Source organism: Rhinatrema bivittatum, chromosome 1 (genome assembly GCF_901001135.1).
Source record: "Rhinatrema bivittatum chromosome 1, aRhiBiv1.1, whole genome shotgun sequence".
Classification (NCBI taxonomy): domain Eukaryota; kingdom Metazoa; phylum Chordata; class Amphibia; order Gymnophiona; family Rhinatrematidae; genus Rhinatrema; species Rhinatrema bivittatum.
In genome coordinates this window covers 3,900,727-3,923,836 of record NC_042615.1, presented here as the reverse complement: position 1 = coordinate 3,923,836, position 23,110 = coordinate 3,900,727, and the positions used below count along the sequence as shown (strand labels likewise).

The window sequence follows — 23,110 nt, the reverse complement described above, 5'->3', positions numbered from 1 at the left end:
CCGTGGAAGCAGAGAGCAATGATGGAGCTGCATCAAAAGTATCCGGCTTAGTTCTCCTCTTTTCTCTCAGATCGATCCTTCTTCCTCTGCCTTATATCCATTAGCTTCAGGCGTCCCACAGGCTTCTTCATTATCACCTGTTTTTTTCAGTATCCATCTGATCACTTTATGTTCTGGTCTTTCCTGTTTGGATGTCTCATATAAGCTGTTTGCAGATGAAATTCTCAGTTTCCCCTTCATATTACAGAAATTGTGGCTCTGCTTATCTAGGATCAAGGAGTGGCTATCCTAGAACATCATAAAATAGAAATAATCTGCTTATCTAGGACTGAAATGGAAATTGCCCCTGTAGACTTTCTGTTTGATGGGCATGTTATACCGATTTGGTCAAAAGCACGTGAGCTGGGGGTTCTAGTAGACTCAACTCTTTCTGGGTAACCCCATGTCGATTCTTTAGACCAATTATCTTATTATAAACTGCAACTACTACGATCCTTAAAGCCTTCTTCACTTCACTCAGATTTTCATGCTCACTGGACTACTCCAATGTTCTACTTTTAGGGCTTCCTGATTCCAGCTTATTCAGAATCCCACGGTGCCACAATGCGTGATCAGGTTTCTCCAATTCTAGCTAGCCTTCATTGGCTTCCAATAGCCTGGCAGGTGAAGTTTAAGGCTCTTTTTCTGGTGTCTAAAGCCCCTCCAGCCATTACTTCTTCTATTCCACCTGCTGTCTTTGCTCTTCATCTCAACAACTATTTGAGCTTCCTTTGCTTTCTCTAGCTTGATAAGCAACGTCTCGAATGTGTATTTTTGCATTGCAGGCCCTGCTCTCTGGAACCGCCTTCTGGCAGCTATCAGAGCAGAGAGTGATCTATTATGGTTTGGGAAGATTTTAAAGACATATCTTTTGTCTCTATCTTTCCTAAACTGAGCATTTACCTTTCTTGACAGCTATGGTCTTTATAAATTCCTTTTTGGTTTTTTTTCTCTGTATAGCAATTATATTGTTTAGCTGTTTGTTAAATGTCATGTTTTGTGTTTGGTAAAGTTTGATATTGTTGTCTTTTATTGTGTATGTTGGTTGTAATCCATTGATATTAGGTGGATCAGCGGAAAAGAAATTGTTGAAGTAAATAAATAATAATAATTCAATCTGTGCCTGATAGTACGATTTTTTGTTGTATGTGGAAAACGAAGATTGACAAGACCCCTTACCTTCATTAACGCAGTTACAAAATCCACACTGATATCTCCTGCCTCCATCAATAAACTGCATGAATGGACACATGTAGGCCTTGCATCTGTTGCATCGGATGGGTCCTGTCTCACCGTGGTTGACAACATGAAGCGGAGTCTAGATAAAATACAATGGGATTACTCTGCAGTCGTGTATGCAGCACATCAGAATATAACAAGCAATTACTGAGTGCATAAACCTTCCCTGGTCATTAGATTTTATTCTTCATGTGCCATAATCTGAACGTTTCAGGGCTGAGGAGAAAAACCCATCTCGGGTCTCCTCAGCCAGGATGGGCTGCATCTAACAAATGTCCCTCCTTGGATATACTGCAAGCAGTGTGAAGGTCAGAGAAGGAAGCTGCAGGGTCACCATCACTGCCCAGTGCATTCCATGAAGAACGAATCACTGAAAGGCAGCTGAAATGACCGACAACTAAATTCTCTTATTCTCATTCCTACATTATAGTTTCCCTCCCATTAGTTCTCTAATTTATTTATATTTTGCAGACAGAACAATCATCTTAACTTACCCAAAATAAATTCAAATAAAGTCATCGGGTACCCTCTTTGGTATCTTTTAACAAAATGTATTGTTTGCAATGATGCTGTGTTATTATGTAGGATTGATATCTTCTAGACTCACTGATGCACTTTAAACATGACGTGACGCTTGACAACTTTCAGTAGCATGTAAAGATTCACCTCCCTGTCTTTATAAAAACTAAAAAGCACTTGTAAAAAGAAACTGAGGGACAGGCTAGTGGAAAGAGAGGTGGGCTCATAAACCAAGGAAGTCAGGGCAAAGGGGAGCCATAGGGCAGCTGGCACCATTTTGACCTCTGGCACCACAGCGTTTGGGCGCATGTGATTTTCCTGGCCACGGCAATGCAGAGAGAGTTCCTACAGGATTAATTAAACTGAGGGAATGTGCTTCTTTTCCCATGGGTTAGTTAATTGGCTCTGAGATGAAGAGACACCCACTCTCCCTGCAGTTACCCTGACATAATGCAGTCTAAGTAACAGAATATGAAGTGATGTCTGAAAGGGAAGCAGACACCCTGCACCCAGAAACGCTTCAGCATGATCAAATGTCATAAAAGAAAGCTGCTTCTGCTGGGGAGACTCAATCTTCAGAGGAAATAACTTGGGAATTCATTTTGATGTTAGGAATTAATAGGAAGGGAATGGTTAATAAAACAGAAAATGTCATAATGCCTCTATATCGCTCCATGGTGAGACCACACCTTGAATACTGTGTACAATTCTGGTCACCGCATCTCAAAAAAGATAAAGTTGTGATGGAGAACGTACAGAGAAGGGTGACCAAAATGATAGGGGAATGGAACAGCTCCCCTATGAGGAAAGACTAAAGAGGTTAGGACTTTTCAGCTTGGAGAAGAGACGGCTGAGGGGGGATATGATAGAGGTGTTTAAAATCATGAGAGGTCTAGAACGAGTAGATGTGAATCGGTTATTTACTCTTTCGGATAATAGAAAGACTAGGGGGCACTCCATGAAGTTAGCAAGTAGCACATTTAAGACTAATAGGAGAAAATTCTTTTTCACTCAACGCACAATAAAGCTCTGGAATTTGTTGCCAGAGGATGTGGTTAGTGCAGTTAGTGTAGCTGGGTTCAAAAAAGGTTTGGATAAGTTCTTGGAGGAGAAGTCCATTAATGGCTATTAATCAAGTTTACTTAGGGAATAGCCACTGCTATTAATTGCATCAGTAGCATGGGATCTTCTTAGTGTTTGGATAATTGCCAGGTTCTTGTGGCCTGGATTGGTCACTGTTGGAAACAGGATGCTGGGCTTGATGGACCCTTGGTCTGACCCAGCATGGAAATTTCTTATGTTCTTATGTTCTTATGATGGGAACACAACAGTTAAATGTCTTCCAGGATCCTCCGCTAACAGAAATGCAAAGCAGGTGGTGAACGCAATTATAGAAGAAAGTAAGAACTCTGATATCAATGTTATCATCCATCTAGGGACCAATGATCTTGCTAGAAACAGTGTCCATAATGTACAGAAAGATTAACAAAATTTAGGGAAAAAGGTTAGACATGTGGCAAAGACTATGTCCTTTTCAGAAGGTTATGCCATATAGAGAATTTCAATGCCTGGTCTAAAATCTGGTGTAAAAAATGTGGATTTGGATACATTGCAGGCTGGGGCCGAGTATGGAGCAATAAAAGATTAAATGGTAAGGATGGCCTACATTTGTCGATGGCAGAAAAGAGGATGCTAAGTGAAATATTCAGATCATACATTATCAGGCATTTAAACTAACGAATGGGAGTGGCAGGAGTTGGCCAATGAATTTGGTATATCACCCACAAGCAAAACAGGAAGAGGGAAGTGAATATAAGAACATAAGTAATTGCCATGCTGGGTCAGACCAAGGGTCCATCAAGCCCAGAATCCTGTTTCCAACAGTGGCCAATCCAGGCCATAAGAACCTGGCAAGTACCCAAAAACTAAGTCTATCCCATTCTACTGTTGCTAGTAATAGCAATGGCTATTTTCTAAGTCAACTTAATTAATAGCAGGTAATGGACTTCTCCTCCAAGAACTTATCCAAACCTATTTTAAACCCAGCTATACTAACTGCCCTAACCACATCCCCTTGCAACAAATTCCAGAGTTTAATTGTGCATTGAGTGAAAAAGAATTTTCTCTGATTAGATTTAAATGTGCTACATGCTAACTTCATGGTGTGCCCTCTAGTCTTTCTATTATCCGAAAGAGTAAATAACAGATTCACAACTACCTGTTCTAGACCTCTCATGATTTTAAACATCTCTATCATATCCCCCCTCAGCCATCTCTTCTCCAAGTATCCAGGCCAAAGAGGAGTGCAGTTGTGCCGAGGAGGAGCCTGCAGTAGCAATCCACTTCAAAGGGGCACTGCTATGGCACTCTGGGATTCTGGAGGGGAGTGGAGCTAGAGGGACTTTATCCATTACCTGATCTCCAGGGTCTCCAACTCCCCACTCCTGCTTATTGGCCTCTAAATCCTAACACCATTCTTGGACACTGGGTCAGTACTGGTTCAGAGGAAAGAGTATCCCGAATACCATGCTAGGACACTGAGTCAGTACTGGCTCAGAGAGAATTTATAATTAGTTACTGCAGTATTGGACTCAAAACTGTGTGTTAGATCATGATAATTGCTATCATTGGTCGGCCTGTCTAATCTTTATTTCAATTTCACAATCTTTTTAACCATTCTGGTTAGGTGGATGGTAGTAAACCCCCGCTGTTATACTCCTCCTTGACACACATGGAATTTCTATCCATAGGGATTCCAGGGAGCAGTTTGTATCATATAAAATTTGTATCTTATTTAACTCTACAGAATCCACCAACACTTTTATCTGTCATTTTTGCTTTGTCATTTTGATATACTGTATTTTGTACCCTGGTATATATATATATATTTTTCCAGCAGGTCAATGAGGAACCTATGATGTCAATATCTTCATCTAGTGCCACACACTAACTCGTCCCATCTAATTTTTTTTAAACTTCTTGCATTTGCAAATAGATATCTAAATGTATCCTTTTTATTCTTTCTCATAACATGCTTACTAGCAGTTGATTCTGGTAATTTGGAATCAAGTTTTTCTGCATCCTTACTATCAGGGCAATCTAACTTCAATCCTGGGCAACTGTTGGCTTTCCTCCAAGGTTCAGTTTAAAAGCTTCCCTATCTTCTTTTTAAATGTTAGCACCAACAGCCCTGGTTCCACCTGGTTAAGGTGGAATCCATTCCATTGAGAAAGTTCCCACCATACAACCGTCCAGAATGTTCCCCAGTTCCTAACAAATATAAACTCCTTTTTCCTGCACCATCGTGTCATCCACGTATTGAAACTCCAGAACTCAGCCTGCCGCTGGGGTCCTGCTCGTGGAATGCAGAACATTTCTGAGATTGCAACCCTGGAGATTCTGGATTTCAATACCCTACTTCAGATTCCTAACTTTATCCTCCAGTACCTCCGTCTTGCACCTTACTATGAACCACGACATCCGACTCCTCGTCAGACCTGCCTTAAATCCTATCTAGGTGATGCATTCAGGGCAGTTCAAGTGCCATTCCCCTGTGTCTGGTGACACAGAATAAGAGGTAGATTTATTTATTTAGATTATATGTTAAGCAATGATTGAACAGTCCTGCATGCCTTATCAAATAGATAAGACACTCCGGATGTTACTAATTGGCTTGCCTGATTTTGTGAACAGGTTATTGAGGGGCATGGAAGAGGCCGGTAACCTGCTGATGGTATTACAGCCATTCCACCCTTTGCAAACATGTCAGACAGGGAAGATCTTTAATACTCCGTGAGGTCAGGAACCAGTGCCAGCAGCACTTCAAGAGCCGTGACTCCAATGTATCTGTAATGGTTCTGTAGGTGCTTAGTATATTTCTCACTATCCCTTTACATAGCTGGCAGCAGTTACTGTGCATTGTTGGGAAGTGTCGAGCCAGTCGTGGCAGTGAACTGTAACTCTGGAGAGAATGTTTCATGCCCCCGTCAGCAGGGCCATTGCAAGGGGTGGGCAAGAACCCTGGGTGGCAAAATGGGGGGGTGGGGATGTCACATTACCCTTTTGAGTGAGTCCATGAGTCTACGAGCACACAAGCCTGAAAAGGAAGGGGATGCCGAAAGCACCCTTAGCCCAGAGCACCATTTTGTGCAGCAACTGCCTTCTTTCATTTCATGTCCGTGCTGAACTCTGAGGGCCTTTGTCAATACCTTGGGTCAGTCCATAATAATCAAACTGTGGAGACGCTGCCATCAGAAAACCTTACGGCTTTCAGGTGATCTCTAATCTTTACTGCTACTTTTTGAAAAAATATATTTAAGGGCAGAAAAAGTATGCGGTCTCCAAAATAAATGCAAATTCAGGATTAAACCAATCCTGAGGCTCCCGTCTGCTACCCCCCACCTCTTAACTCATGGCAGCTCACTCTGCCGCACTGTTGTAGCACCACAGTAAATGCAGGTCAACGCATAAAGCATTTCCGAATGGTCCCAAGCTGGCAGAGGTAAAGGGGGCTGGAGGCTGAAGGCAGCTGGGGGAGGGGAAGATGGGAGGGCAGGGGCTGGTGGCCAGACTGGAGTTCCATGCAGAAAGGCCCCGCGCCCCCTCCACACTCTGGGGGAGCAGAGAAAGCCAATTTTAGGTAAAGTGCTGCTCTGCTTAAAGGATCGGGCTCCTTTAACGTGCCTCTTTGTGCATGGGTGCACAGAATTATCTCAATGGTTCAGGCATTAAAGCCTGATTTATCGCGCATGGCTGTTCCTCAAGCTTACAATTACAAGCTTACATCTCAATGACTCGGACCCTAAGTGACTTCTGTCTCCAGGGGACCCTTTCACTGTCTCTTTAATACTCGAACTTGACTGCGAGCCTTTCTCTGTTTGGGTTTCAACAATAATTGCCAGAGCTTTGTTTCTTAATCACGTCTGAGCATGCCACATAAAGGTTATAATTTTCAGGAGTAGATGATATATTAAAGCAAACAGGTCTGTCATTTTGATTTGTGCTCAAAGGAAATGAAATACAATCCAAAAATGGCCTTTTTAATCTCTCTAATTTTTTTTTCAAAAGGTATTTTCACTTGTTTATCTTCTGTTTAAAGCTGCGCTTACAACACAAGACAGCTGATGTTCAGAGAAGGGATTCAAAGCTTTGGCTTTTGACAGAAATTTCTATACAAAATTGCCCAAAGGCATTTCGGAGTTGAATGAACAATAAATGCAAACAAGGCCTCTCCTGGCCTCCTGCCTCCATCAGTCAGAAATGCAAAGGCAGATATGTTTCTAACGCAATCACAGTCGGGTAGGACAAGCATAATCCTATCCTTGCTAAACTCTGAGGATGTCACTCTGCAACTGCATCTACTCAGCAGAAGCAGAAGGCAGCCTCCTACCTATTAACAATGCTAAAGGAGACGTATTCCATCCACTTTATCGCTGTAGAGTGTTATGATTCTGCTTGAGGGAACAAGCCCTCAAGCAGCCTCTCACTTTTCCCCATAGTCTGCCGCCATTTCCTCCGCGGACTGGAGGCCGCCGTCAGTCCCACTGCTACCCGTGGCAGGGAACTGCGGCTGTCCAAGCCTCCATGCGGCCTGCAGACCGCCGTTTATCTTCCTCCATGCAGCGGGCCAGCCGACGCCGACCAGGCCTCTTCTCACGGCCTTGAAGCCACCTCTCGCAGCGGACAGAGCCACCGCCATCGGCTCTTTCTGCGGCAGAGAGCTGCTGCTTTCGATGCTTCGCTTCACAGCCCGGGAGCCACTGCCGCTTCCTTCTTCCCGCGGCCTGAAGGCCGCCGCCGAAGCCTTCCTCTTCGCAGCCTGGAGGCCTCCGCCGAACAGCGCCATCCTCCACGGAAGGAGCCGCCTACAGTTTCCTCTTCTTGCGGCCGGGAGGCCGCTGCAGAGCTCCTCTTCAAGCTGCCTGGAAGCCGCCATCATCTTCAGTCTTCTTTCTTTGCGGCAGGAGCTGCCTCCAATGCCTTGGGCCTGCTTCAGCTCCTCTTCACAGCATGGCTGCTGTCCGAGGTCCTGCCTTCTTCCTTAGGCATGGGGCCGTGCCTCTTCAGCCTATTTAAAGGGCCAGTCCTTCTGGCTCCTCTTTGAGATATCATCGAGGTGTTTCCTCTTCAGCCCTACAAAAGGGCTCAGTCTTCGCCTTCGCAAGGAGTTGGTCATGGAGTCGAACCACTCCAGGATCTTCAGTTCCAGCTCTTCATTCCAAGAGTCCTTCGTGATCCTTCTTCACTTCTTCAAGGCACTCTGTTCTTTGTTGGTCCTCCTTGTCTTCGTCCATGGTTCCTGAACCTTCATTGTCTTCTTCATTCCATGTTCTGGTCTCTTGACGGATCCCGTCCTCTTGTCTTCAGATGTCCCGATGTCTCCGTGTCTCCAGATGTCCAGATGTCTTTTCGTCCTCCTATCTCCGGATGTCCTGACGTCCCCTTGTCTTCGGATGTCCAGACATCTCTATCTCCTGATGTCTTCGTCCGTCATGTTTCAGTCGTCCCTGTGGTCCTCCTCTCTAGAAGTCCCCTGATGTCCAGATGCCATAGATGTCCTGAGGTACAAGTGTCCATTCATTTCCAATGTCCTACTTTCCAGCCCTGATGTCCCGAGTCCTAATCCTGAAGTACCATCAATCCTCAAGCTCCGGTTCAGCTTCATCTCGCCCCTGTCCTCGTCTTCAGCTGACCTTCCTGGGAGTAAATCCATTCCTATCCAATGTCTGAGTTTGGATTAGGGTTATAACTGCCCCTCTGTGCATGTTGGCCTTAATACCTCAGTTCCATTCACTTGCTACTAGGGAACCTTTGTGCTTATCCCACTCCTTTTTGAATTTTGTCATTATTTTTTATCTTTGTCACCTTCTCCAGGAGGCCATTCTAGGCTTCCATTACCCTTTCTGTGAAAAAATATTTCCTGAGATTATTCTGCACCCTGATCTTCATAACATGCCCCCTATTTCTCCAGCTTCCCTGGAAACACAGGTGCTCACATAGCTAGATCTGTCCAGCAGACTGTGCAGGCTACTTTGGAGGCTGGATATTCAGGCACCAGCCACGCTAGACAGCCTTATGATTATACAGAAGAGAGTGGTACTAGCTGTGAATTAAGTGGGGGATCTTAGATGTTCTTCTTCTCATGAGAAAGATGAGAAAAACTGTCCTGAATAAGATCTTACAAGCGGTAACATGCTATGGCTGGCAGCTGGGATATATCCTTATAGAGTGGACAGGAATAACTTGGTAAAACAAATGAGTCAACAGTTGATGATAGCTGAAAAAGTCTACAGCACAAGATTACTGTGGTTACTTTGATCAGATGACTCTTCAACAACAAAAAAGCATAATAAAATATATGTACTACAATTACAAAAATAAATGCTTTAGATTACAGGAATAAATTAGATTCGTGTGAACAGGAAAGTGGGCCAAGTGACTGTCAATATCTAAGAAAGATATGTGAAATTCTGGAAGCTGATCCTGGTGGAACTTCTTCTTGTATAAAGTTAGCCTAGAAACTTAAGTAAGGCCCCTGAAGGGATAACATTAGGGCTTCCTCATTGTTGCATGGGTTCATGTGTCTCTTTTGCTAAGATCAACTTTGACAACTGACAATCTGTGAGCGTAACATCTAAAGGGGCAGGCACATTCAGAGATCTAGTCTTCCTCTTCAGACCACAAAATACAAACATTGTCCTAGCAACGCTAGTGGCATGCATATTACCAGAATTATTAGGCTCTGTTCCAGAATTATAATCTATTGTGACTGTATGAAAGCAAGACATGTAGAGATAGAACAGATGTGCAGGAAATTCCCACTTGCACTGGCATTAAAAGTCATGTTCCCACTATCGCAAGACCACATGAAAAATATATGTAACCCTTGGGCTAGTGTCCCATCACAGGACCCCAAAGACCACACCTCAGTTTATGGGCTTAAGTCTGTAACTTTCCTCTCCTGATGTCAAAGTCCAAGATTCCCTATCGGGAGGAACGGGCTGGAGGAAGCCTTGAGCAACGTTCAATAGTTAATTCAACATTTTAGTCTCTTGTATTCAGCAGTAATAATCACGTTGGAAGCAACTGATGGTTTCCAACTTAACTTTTACTGATTAAAGATGAAAAACTGATGAAATTGTTTAGTTACGCGTTCTTACTCTTTACTGTCCATTTACAGCTTTAGTTCTTTTAATAAATCTGTGACTTTATACTTCAGTTCATTTATTTGGTAACTGATGTAAACTGATTTCCCTTACTCCTGATCCTGTCCAATTAATGGGTAGTTTTGAAGCTTCCTCCTAGAATTTGCTGGATAGGTTGATTACTCCCAATTTAGATGCATTAAAGTCCCATATCTCTTACTTTTAATCCAGTTGTCCAGAACAAAGTTCTTACTCCTTCTTCTTACTTCCCTGTCGGTACCTGGAAGGTACCTCCACATTCCTCTCTTTATTTAGACATTTTATATACTGCCGTTCCATGTAAAGATCACAACAGTTTACAAAATAACATTCATAGCTATAAACCAGTAGGCAATGATGGGTTACAGGGTTAGTATTCACCAACAGGCATTAACATCTATCAAAAGAAGTGATCCATTACATATTAACTAAAGATCTAGAACACGAGATGCGAAGTATAGAAAATGTATTTATTTATTTATTAGTTTTTATAGACCGTCATTCGGAATATACCATCATAATGGTTTACATAAATAAATTGTTTAAAATAAGACAGTTAAAATGAAATAAGAACAGAATACAATCTTAATCAATAATACTGCCATAACAGAATAAAACATAAAATACAATAGAATCATAAAATTATACATCAAAATGTCAATCATCGTAAAAGAAAACAATAAAACAATAAAATCAAGTAATTTTAAACTTGATTTCGCCTCATCTGTCCTGCATCGGTATTCAATCTAATCATGGAGTTTCTCCAGTAAAAGCCTTATAAAATAACCAAGATTTTACATCCTTCTTGAATGATTTAAAATTCTGCTGGAGTCTTAATTTTTCAGGTAATGTATTCCAGATTTTTGGGCCAGCTAGGGAAATAGCTGTATCTCTGACTTGTGAGAGATGAGCTGATTGTATTGAAGGGATCGATAACAGCCCTTTATTACTGGACCTTAAGGGCCAGATTTAAAAACTTATGTACAGGCGTAGATTTGTTCATGCAACCCGGCGCCAACAAATCTACGCCCGATTTTATAACATGTATGCGCTGCCGCGCGCATGTTATAAAATCCAGGGCTGGCACACGCAAGGGGGTGCACAATTGTGCAACTTGCGCGCGCCGAGCCGTGCAGCCTCGGAGGGAACTTTCCTTCTGCCTCCCCCCCACCTTCCCCTCCCTTCTGCTACCTAACCCGCCCCCCAGCCCTATCTAAAAAAAACCCCCATACCTTTGTGGAAGAAGTTACGCGCGCCGGCCGATGGCCGGCCCGTGATCCCGGACACAGCGGCAAATGGTCACTGTGCCTGGAGGCTCCAGCCACGCCCCACCACACCCCTGGACCGTCCACGCCCCGCCCCTTTTTGCAAGCCCGGGGACATACGCGCATCCTGGGGTTTGTGTGCGCCGCCGAGCCTATGCAAGATAGGCTCGGCGCGCGCAGGGGCAGCTTGGGGCAGCTTTTCGGGGTTTACGTGCATATCTTACGTGCGTAACCATTTGAAAATCTACCCCTAACTGTCTTTTGGGTGTATGTAGCCTGATGGCTGCATTAAACCATTCTGTTGCTTCTCTGTAAATTATTTTGTGTATTATACATAAAACTTTATATTCGATCCTGTAGCTGATTGGTAGCCAGTGTAAGGAAGAGAGTACAGGGGTGACATATCCAGCATAGCTCCCTGCTTCAACGGCAGGGGAGAAGAAAAACAACCAATAAGGGCTGAATAACATAGTCTGGGTAAAACAAATAAGCATGGGTGTAGCTTGCTTATTGCGGCGGCTACTACCCCTAACTAATCAAGCTTGATATTTCACTTGGATGCAGCTCCATCACTGCTCTCTACATTAATGGTGGGGGTGGAAGGGAAATAGAACCAAAGAGCTAAGAGAAACAGATAAGTATGAGAAAAAATGTGTGAAGCTTGCTGGGCAGACTGGATGGGCCGATTGGTCTTCTTCTGCCGTCATTTCTATGTTTCTATGTTTCTATATTTCTTTGTATTAGTTAGAATCCTGGCTGCTGCATTTTGGAGGGCTTGTAGCGGACGAATAGTTGATAGTGGGAGACCTAACAATAGAGCGTTACAGTAATCAGTATTTGAAAAAAGCAGTGCTTGGAGTACAGTTCTAAAGTTATTTTGGTCTAGTAGTGGTTTTAGTCTTTTAAGTGTGTGTAATTTGTAATAGCCTTCTTTTAGCTTAATAAATATGTGCTTTTTGAAATTGAGTTCAGAGTCCATAATGACTCCTAGATCATGTGTGTTGTTTCTGATTTGGAGGTTGAGTTATGATTCCCGGCCGCGGAACGCCGCAGTCAGGCTCCTACCTCGCTCCCCGACGGCCCCAGAGCAATTCTTGGTGGTCCCCCGCTCCTCCTGGCTTGCAGCGTGGCCTCTCCGTGGCGGCGTCTCCACGAGGGAGACGCCGCCGAGCCTCTGCACTTCCTGGGTTAGCTTCGGCTCCGCCCCCTAGGCGCGCGCACTCGCAGGGGTGGTCAATTTAAAGGGACCAGCGTGGGAATACTTCACTCCTCCCTCGAAGTGACGTCAGACGCTGGCCACTATTTAAACCCTGCTCCGGCTCTCCTTCCTTGCCTTGCAACAAGGTTCGCTCCCTGGAGTTCTCTAGTTGCTGCTTTCGTTCCTGCTTGTTCCTGTCCCGGCATGTTCCTGATTCCTGTACCAGCTTGTTCCTGACTCCTGCTCCGTTCCAGCCTTGTTCCTGATTCCAGTTCCATCCTCGTCTGCCTCCACTTCTGTCTCCCTTTGGCTCGTCTTCCTGGCTCTTGACTTCGGATCGTTCACTGGTAATCCTGCTTCGCTTCCCCGTCTCGACTTCTGGCTTGTCTTCGGTCTCTGCTGTCTGCTGCCTGCCCTGACTCTTGGTTTGTCGCCAGTCTCGCCCATCTGCAGCCTGCCTCGACTCGGACTGCGCTTCAGGACTCTCGTCCCCAGGGTCCACGCCTAAGTCCAAGCTGCTCAGGTCCTCAAGGGCTCCTCCTGGGAGGACCTTGGGCTTCCAGTGGTGAAGATTCTCTTGGTCCTCTGGTTCAAGTCCGCCTCCCGGCTGCAATTCCTCTGTGGGACTCCCTTCAGCATAGTATCACCATCTTCTAGCCGGCCCAAGGGTCCACAAATCGTAACAGGTTGATGTTATTATCAGTGAGTGTTATGACAAGTTCTTCTGTCCAGATAAATGATTTCAGTTTTTTCTACATTCAATATTTCATATTCGTCAATAGTTTTTTGATCAATGAAAGATACATAACTATCAGTTCGATAGTCTCTTCAATTGTGGAATGTATTGGAATTTAAATGTGGATATTGTCTGCATAAACATAATGTAGGAGTCCTAATCCGCTTAGGAAATGACAAATCGGAATCATGTACACATTAAACAAGGTGGAAGCTAGGGATGATCCTTGTGAGACTCCTGTATTTAATTCTTTTTTATCTGAAAGTGTATTTTTAATTTTAACTAGGAAATATCTACTGTTAATGTACGATGAGAACCAACTGATTGTGGAGTCAATCCTATTTCTGATAGTTTTTCAATAAGTATTGCATGATTTACCATGTCGACAGCAGCGGTGAGGTCTAACAGTATGAGGAAGTATTTTTGTCCGCTGTCAAATCCTGTAAGAATTGTATCAGTGAGTGCAAGATGTAACGTTTCGATGCTATGGTGCTTTCTGAAGCCGAACTGTGATGGAAATAATATATTATTGATTTCAAGATGGTCTGTAAGTTGTTTTTGAACTACTTTTTCTAATATTTTTGCTAAGAAACATAAATTTGAGATTGGACGATAATTGTTAAGTAGTAGCGGATCAAGCGATGATTTTTTTAGAATTGTTTTAATTATGGCACTTTTGAGTATTTGAGGGTAGTGACCTTCTTGCAATGAAAGATGAATTATTTTTGTTATGGGCTTAGAAATCAGATGTACAGTTGCTTTTAGTGCCGAGATGGGAATCTTATCTAGGGGATGCATTGCGGGATTCAAGATTTTTATCAGGTTTTCAATTTCAATAGATGAAACCTCCTCAAAGCTGGACCATTTTGCATATTCCCTGATGCCCATGGTGATCCTGTCTGATGTGTTATTATCTAGTCCAATTAGTAAATTTACTATTTTTTGTTTAAAGAAATCGGCGATTTCTATGCATTTTGATTCAGGTAAAAGATCACGATCCTCTGACGGGTCTCTAATGAGATTTTGAACCGTTGTACCCTAGGAATATGCAAATAATTTTTAATTTTATTATTAAAGAAATCTTTTTTTGATTCATTAATGAGTTTCTTATATTGGGCCAGGAGACTTCTATAAGCTGCCAAATTCGGGATTGTAGAGTTTTTTCTCCATATTTTTTCCTTTCTACGCAAAGTTTTTTTTTGTCAATTTTATTTCTTTATTGCACCATGGTTTATGTTTCCTTTATTTTAGATTTTTTAGTTACCACTTTCAGGGGAGTTAGTTTATCGGCTTTGTTATTAGTGAAGTGCAGCCATGCCGCAGTGGCATTTTCACAATTCTGGTGATTAAAGCTACTTAGATTTTGTTCTATTTTCACTGAGAGATCCTTAATTTTTATTGGTGGGCGATAGGAAAAAGATTCATGATGATTAGTTATAGTTGTTGCGCTTGTATTTGTTGAAAAAGAGGATTGAATTAGATAATGATCCGACCAAGGTACTTTCGTGTATTTCACGGAAAGTGGGCACTCTGTTTTAAAATTAATAAATTAAGTCAAGGGAATGACCTGCTTTATGTGTGGGTCCTGAAGAAATTAATTCAAACCCTAAGGCGGACAATGAGTCAATTAGCATGTTACTTGTATTGGACCGTGGTATATTATCGATGTGAAGGTTAAAGTCTCCTAATATGATTGCTGGTTTGTCAGGTTTAAGTTCATTGGCCACAAATTCTATTATGAGGGAAACGTTACATTCAAGCAATCCAGGAGGACAAGACTAAACATATTTGTAATTTTTCTGATTTAAATAGTGCTACTTCATAAGTCCCTTTGAGGGGGAATCTGTTTTGGAGGGAATAGGAGGACATCACTTGGGGCTAGAGCTCCTTTAGGGATCTGGAGAGGAGGCGGCCCCAAGACATCGGCAGACGCATTAGCTTACTGATGCTCTCGGGGGAAGTTAACTACACTGCTTGAAGTATAGTTAACTTTCCAAGACTTTTCACAGATTTCGAGGTTTATTTTGATTCATGTTAAGCTATTTAATATTAATGAGTAGCTCTGCATAGATTTGCATGTGATGCATATCATTAATATTTTTCACACGTTAGCTAGAAATTTCCTGTGATATCAGGAAAACTCTCGCAACATTACCTGCATTAAGTACCCGGTTCAGCATTTAATGTGTGTTACTGCATTATTGGTAAATAGGCCCCTTAGGCCGCTCATTTAGAGTAAGTTTCAGTGGTGAGCTAGCTGGCAAAGCCATGGCTGAAAATTAGCCTAAACTTAACCAGCTAAGTGTGCATGCAAGGCAAAGGAGAGCCTAAAGCAGGGGCAGACGCCTCCGGTCCTGCAGTGCCACTATGAGGTCTTATCATCAGGACATCCACAATCATATTCATGAGATATATTTGCATACCCTTGGCATAGGTTCAGCCAGAACCATTTCAGTGTACGGCACTGGTAGGTCAGAAGCGAGTGGGGACTGTTACTGCTGCCCCTTGTTAACCTTGCCACTCCAGTCTGAGGAAGAGTGGGGTTCTGAATATTTTGCAGGAAAAGGGTGGGACTTAATCAGGGTTTATGAAGTTTAGATTTCAGCAGCCAGGTGGCCGGGAGTGTCTAGGGAGGATGTGGCACCACAGACCACTTGAGATGTGGAGAGTGACTCCCCTCTACAAGCTGGCTAAGGGGCATATTTACTAAGCTGCAATAACATATGTGTGTGGTAAAGAGTTTACCTTATGGTAAAATATGTAGGCACAACAAACATGGGAATAATGTGCAGAATTAGCAAATTTATAATATGCCATACGGGATCACACCAAGGATTTATTAAGACCAGTATCCTGTCTCCAATAGTGGCTAATCCAAGACACAAATACCTGGAAGTACCAAAACAGATCCCATTCTATTAATGCCGGTGACAAGCAGTGGCTATTCCCTATTGGTTAATAGCAGTTTCTGGACTTCTCCTCCAGGAACTTATCTAAACCTTTTTGAACCCCAGCTACACTAACTGCACTAACCACATACTCTAGCAACAAATTCCAGAGTTTAATTGTGCATTGACTGAAAAAGAATTTTCTCCGATTCGTTTTGAATCTGCTACTTCCTAACTTCATGGAATGTCTCTTGTCCTTCTATTATCCGAAAGTGTAAATAACCGATTCAAATCTACTCGTTCAAGACCTCTCATGATCTTAAAGACCTCTATCATATCCCCCCTCAGCTGTCTCTTCTCCAAGCTGAAAAGTCCTAACCTCTTTAGTCTTTCCTCATAGGGGAGCTGTTCCATTCCCCTTATCATTTTGGTTGCCCTTCTCTGTACCTTCTCCATCGCGACCAGAATTGTACACAGTATTCAAGGTGTGGTCTCACCATGGAGCGATACAGAGGCATTATGACATCCTCCATTTTATTTGCCATTCCTTTTCTAATAATTTCTAACATTCTATTTGCTTTTTTGACTGCTGCAGCACACTGAGCCGATGATTTCAATGTAATATCCACTATGACGCCTAGATCTTTTTCCTGGGTGGTAGCTCCTAATATGGAACCCAACATTGTGTAACTACAGCAAGGGTTATTTTTCCCTATATGCATTACTTTGCACTTGTCTACATTAAATTTCATCTGCCATTTGGATGCCCAACCTTCCAGTCTCACAAGGTCCTCCTGCAATTTATCACAATCTGCTTGTGATTTAACTACTCTGAACAATTTTGTGTCATCTGCAAATTTGATTACCTCACTCGTCGTATTCCTTTCCAGATCATTTATATATAAATTGAAACGCATTGGTCCAAGTACAGATCCCTGAAGCACTCCGCTGTTTACCCCTTTCCACTGTGAAAACTGACCATTTAATCCTACTCTCTGTTTCCTGTCTTTTAACCAGCTTGTAATCCACAAAAGGACATCTCCTCCTAACCCATGACTTTTTAATTTTCTTAGAAGCCTCTAATGAGAAACTTTGCAGCCTTCTGAAAATCCAAATACACCACATCTACCAGTTTGCCTTTATCCACATGTTTATTCAGACCTTCAAAAAAATGTAGGAGATTTGTGAGGCAAGACTTCCCTTGGGTAAATCCATGCTGGCTGTGTCCCATCAACTATGTCTATCTAAATGTTTTGTGATTTTATTCTTTATAAGTTTCCATGATTTTTCCCAGCACTGAAGTCAGGCCCACCAGTTTATAGTTTGCCGGATCACCTCTGGAGCCTTTTTATATATCGGGGTTACATTGGCTCAGTTTTCAAGAAGAATGAATGATTTTAATGATATGTTACAAATTATTTATTTATTTATTTATTTAACAGTTTTTAATATACCGACGTTCGTATGGCACATCACGCCGGTTTACAAGTAACTCAATTAAAGGAGGAATTCAAATGAACAGGGGGCCGGGGATGGGAGCAGGCCAGAAAGAGGAGGGGGGGTAATGGAGACAGGAGAAGAGAGGGAAAGATAGGTAGCGTGAAATAGGTCTTAAATTTCATTTTTTAGTTCTTTCAGAACCCTGGGGTGTATACCATCCGGTCCAGGTGATTTACTACTCTTCAGTTTGTCTCATCTTCCAGGTTCACCATGGTTTGGGTCAGTTCATCTGAATCGTATGTCATTTCTCAGCCCTTAGACCCGGCACAATGTGGGTACGCAAATGAGGTGTATTGAAAAAAAATACATTTAATGTAGCACATTGGCATGCAAAGAAGTAGCATAAGAACATAAGAAAATGCCATACTGGGTCAGACCAAGGGTCCATCAAGCCCAGCATCCTGTTTCCAACAGTGGCCAATCCAGGCCATAAGAACCTGGCAAGTACCCAAAAACTAAGTCTATTCCATGTAACCATTGCTAATGGCAGTGGCTATTCTCTAAGGGGCGGATTTTAAGAGCCCTGCTCGCCTAAATCTGCCCAAAACCGGGCGGATTTAGGCGAGCAGGGCCCTGCGCGCCGGGAAGCCTATTTTACATAGGCTTCCCGGCGCGCACAGAGCCCCGGGGTTCTCCGAGGGGGCGTGTCGGGGGCGTGTCGGGGGCGTGTCGGGGGCGTGTCAGGGGCGGGCCCGGTCGTCACGGCGTTTCGGGGGGCGTGTCGGCAGCGTTTTGGGGGCGGGTACGGGGGCGTGGCTACGGCCCGGGGCGGTCCGGGGGCGTGGCCACGCCCTCCGTACCCGCCCCCAGGTCGCTGCCCGGCACGCAGGAGGCCCGCTCGCGCGCGGGGATTTACTCCTCCCTCCGGGAGGCGTAAATCCCCGGAGAAAGATAAGGGGGGGGTGTAGACAGGGCCGGGCGGGTGTGTTAGGTAGAGGAAGGGAGGGGAAGGTGAGGGGAGGGCGTTAGAGGATTCCCTCCAAGGCCGCTCCGATGTCGGAGCGGCCTTGGAGGGAACGGGGGTAGGCTGCGCGGCTCGGCGCGCGCCGGCTATACAAAATCCATAGCCTTGTGCGCGCCGATCCAGGTTTTTAGCAGATACGCGCGGCTCCGCGCGTATCTACTAAAATCCAGCGTACTTTTGTTTGCGCCTGGAGCGCAAACAAAAGTAGGCTATTCGCGCTCCTTTTAAAATCCGCCCCTAAGTGAACTTAATAGCAGGTAATGGACTTCTCCTCCAAGAACTTATCCAATCCTTTTTTAAACACAGCTACACCAACTGCACTAACCACATCCTCTGGCAACAAATTCCAGAGTTTAATTGTGCGTTGAGTAAAAAAGAACTTTCTCCGATTAGTTTTAAATGTGCCCCATGCTAACTTCATGGAGTGCCCCCTAGTCTTTCTATTATCCGAAAGAGTAAATAACCGATTCACATCTCCCCGTTCTAGACCTCTCAAGATTTTAAACACCTCTATCATATCCCCCCTCAGCCGTCTCTTCTCCAAGCTGCCCTTGATGTAGCTAACTTTCCCTCAGGAGCATTGCCAGGCTAATGCCTCACTTAAGCATAGTTTGCCTGCTTAGCCTGGGGGGGGGGGGGGATGACAAGGGATGGGGGGGTTGAAGGGGCCTAATTCGGCAGTAGAAGCTGGAGCATTTGGGGGAACACTGTCCCTCCAGGCCCTTCTAACTACACTAATGCCCCCCATACTTTAAAATTAAAATAATAAGCTGCAAATAAATCCCACAACTGTCCTGCAAACCCTGCTCCTTTTAACCCCTCTCCCCCTTGATTCCCACCACATCCTTATGGTGTGTCCACGGTCCACATCCACAAAAGGCAACAGTGATCCCCGTTGCTCCTGCCCTGCTAGTGCCATGCAACAAAATGGTGCCCGCTGACCCAGGGCTCTCCTTTGCCTTGAATGCGCACAGGCAGAGCAGAGGAGATTCTGAAGGCCCCATCATGTTGTATGGCGTTGTTATGGATTGTGGGCATTCTGGTAAGGTTGAGGATAGGTCTGGGAAGCAGGGTGTTTGAATTATTTGTAAAGCGGTGGGAGGCATGGAGGGCAGTGGTGGGTGGCCAGGAGCAGACTAGGTGAGATGTGGCACCACGGACAGGAGATGGGATGGAGATGGGGAGGGGGCCTCATTATGGGGCTTTGCGGCCTCTTTTAGATCACAGAGCTGAGACGGATGAGAACCTGCCATCGCATGGATTCTGCCATCGCATGGATTCTGCCACGCGGAATTTTCCTGGCCGAGGCAAAGTGAGGAACATAACCTTGGGATCTATTACGTTGCGGTAGTCGGGTGCAGCGGTTTCGTGAACCTGGTGTGTTTTACTGAAGCTTTAGTAAACAGCAACCTAAGCTGAAAATTGCTCCACAAAGGTTTCAGCTCCCTTTTTAACTTTGCGCTGCTCTGTAAATGTGACTGAGGACACTGAACAATCCCACGGTCGGGTTATTCACGAGAGGAAGGCTCGAGCACATCCTCTGCTGAATAAGCTACCTGCTTATTTATGCCTGCCAGGCCTGTGGACGCTCGCCACCCTGTCCTTCAGCTTGTTCTGGCTTGTGCAGTGGAAAACTTCAGCCATTTATTTATTTATTTAGTGGCTGAACAAAGCCCCAAAGAATTAAACAAAAGAGTGATGAGATATAAAAATAAATATCCTTCAGCTGGATGCTGCTGAAATATAATCCGTCAGGTCAGCTTGAATCACTCCAGTGAGCACATCTGCCAGCTGTGCCTTAATGCCGGTTTTAATGGTCCGGACAACTGCTCTTAAACAAGAGCACATCTGTCATAAATTACTTTGCACTGCTCATCCTTGAAAAACGTGGGCTGTTCACCTGATAGAAAATCAGATTCGCTGGGCCTGATTTCCAGAGCATCAAACATGGCTACATGTGCTCACATGGCTGTACTAAAATAGCTCCATGGTCACTCTGTGCAAAGGCTTGCACATAACCTGATTACGATCCGGCGGGGTGGAATTGGGATTTATGTGCAAAATCTTCTATTGTAAAATGTTGTGCATGTAAATTGCATTGTACAAGTTACAGGTGTGTGGGATTTGTGCGTGCACATGAGACAATTACCTGAGTATTTTCAAAGCATACTTACAGGCGGGCATTCACTTTGAAAATACTCAGTAAAGTCATTGTGTGCACAGATTTTACTCTATCAGGGTAAGTCCAAATGTATTCTGGAACAAACAAATGCACACTATTAACTTTCTTCAAGCTTCTGCGTCAGGTTCACCGACTGTGCAATTACCTCGAGAAACACAGCCTTGCTGAACCCTCTGTTTAGCGGCATTTAACAATACAACCTGAAATGTTTCCATATGTTATAGAGCATGGCTGCTAGACTTCTGACAGGGGCCCAATCAGCAGTCCATATAGGACAAATCTTGCATTGCTTACACTGGCAACCCCTTTGTGTGCCCCTTTGTGCAGCCCCGGAGTGCAGCCTCTTCACGCTCCTAGCTACTTCCACTACCGCCCACTCTAGCGTTCGCTCCGGCCTTCAGACATACAACTTCTCTTCAGGCATACTCATTCCCAGCAACCTCTCAAGCAATCTCAGGGCTACTCTCCCTGGCGTTTAAAAATACCCAACCTGCAGCTCTCTCTCCCACAGACACCACAACTACCAGCCACCAAGCGCACCACGGGACGACACCGAAGTGCCACCGCAACTTCTCTCGACAGCCGACCTTATACTCCATACCTTTCCCAGTGCGTGCCTCCCACATTCCTCCTATATTCCTCCCACAGCCTATAGTCTACCACAAAAACTCCACTTCAGCCAAGCTCCTCTCAGCAAATTAACCCACAACCCCCAACTACTGTTTAACTTTCTTCGGATCCTTCCAGCCAGTCCGCCTCTGCAAGACTCAACTGGCCAGAATGTATACAACTTACCCAATCCCTATCCTCCCACACCTCACATCTTCAACAGGACATTCTACCAGGCACGCAGGACACCGATCATTAATAACTCTTACCCCCATCCTGCTTGCTCCGGTCACACAATTTCTAGGCATTACTCTATTTTCCTTAACTCTTTTCAATGCATAATCCATCACTAAGAAATCTCTGATCCTCAACGATTACCTTCTTGACGCCAAGCCTGACATATGTGCTATAACCGAAACATGGCTGAAACCCACAGACACTGCTATAATAAATCAACTACCTACACAGACCTACGACATCTTCTCTCTCCCTCGACTGATAAAAAAAGGGCGGGGGCATCTTATTAGCAACAAAAAAAGGCCTTAACGTCAATCAACACCCTGTCATATCAGATCCTAAACTTGAAATTGGATTTTTCTCATCAGACCATCTTCAAATTCTACTAGTCTACGCCCCCCCCCCCCCCCCGGGACTCCTGGAAACAGACGCCTCGCCCATTATTGAAACAATCACAACTCGAATCAATTTGGACGCTCCAGCTATAATCCTGGGAGATTTCAATCTGCACGTAGACGTCCCCACACTCTCATCCAGCTGCGAAGCCTTCCTCATCCAGCTGCGAAGCCTTCCTCACAGCCCTCTCAGCCTTGGAATTCAGCCAGATAGTTAACAAACCCACACACAAATCAGGTATTACGCTGGACTTAATCTTTGTAAACTCCTGCGTCAAGCAATCTTCTCCCCTGGATTGCAAGAAGGTCCCTTGGTCAGATCATACACTAATATCAACCAGGTTCACGCTGAAGGATACCATCAATGCCCGCGCACCCCAACCCCCCTTCCTTTATAGACGATCCTGCTCACCAGAAGACCTCAGCATTTTACTGACCTCACAACTTCCTCTCATAGACCTCACCAACCCAAACTCAGCCCTCCTCTCCGGGTACAGCATTACTGAACCCATAGCTAATAAACTTTGCCCCCTTACAACAAAAATACCCAACTCCAACACGCTCAAAAGACAACCATGGTTCACCATCGAACTCCGAAAACTGAAACAAAGCTTAAGACAGAAAGAGAACAAATGGCGTAAAGCCCCGTGTACAAGCACACTCTCGGCATATAAATTGGCCCTACATCATTACAAGACCTCCACCACTAGATCTAAAAGGGACTTCTACTCGCATAAGATCCATGACCTGGTCTTCGACGCCAAAGCACTCTTTGCCTTTGTTTCTAATCTAACCCATACCAACGCACTTGATATCCCTAGTAATCAAGCCCAATCAAAAGCGGAAGAAGTAGCCCTGTTCTTCCGAAACAAAATAATTAATCTCCTCACACAGCTGCCCACTACCACCCCACCTTACTCAAGCACTCTTCAATTAAATAACAACAAATCCATACATTTTGAAGCATTTGATCCTATCACCGCAACAGAGATCCAGTCATTCCTAAAGAAAATGAAACCCTCCTCTCATCCTTCAGAAAATATCCCTAGCAAACTTCTCCTGACAATCCCTGATTCCATCTCCAAAACACAGGCGGACATCATAAACTGCTCTCTATCTCAAGGAATATACCCTGACGTACTCAAACTGGCATCCC

General features: G+C 44.3%; 1 protein-coding gene across 1 annotated transcript in view; it reads right to left on the bottom strand.

The window, feature by feature from the left end:
- The window catches only part of SEC24D (SEC24 homolog D, COPII coat complex component), a 337,918-nt gene that overhangs the window by 137,140 nt on the left and 177,668 nt on the right, over window positions 1–23,110 (bottom strand). The window contains exon 9 of the mRNA XM_029613783.1: window positions 1,219–1,357. Coding sequence (XP_029469643.1) covers window positions 1,219–1,357 — 139 coding nt within the window. The remainder of the gene's footprint in view (window positions 1–1,218; window positions 1,358–23,110) is intronic.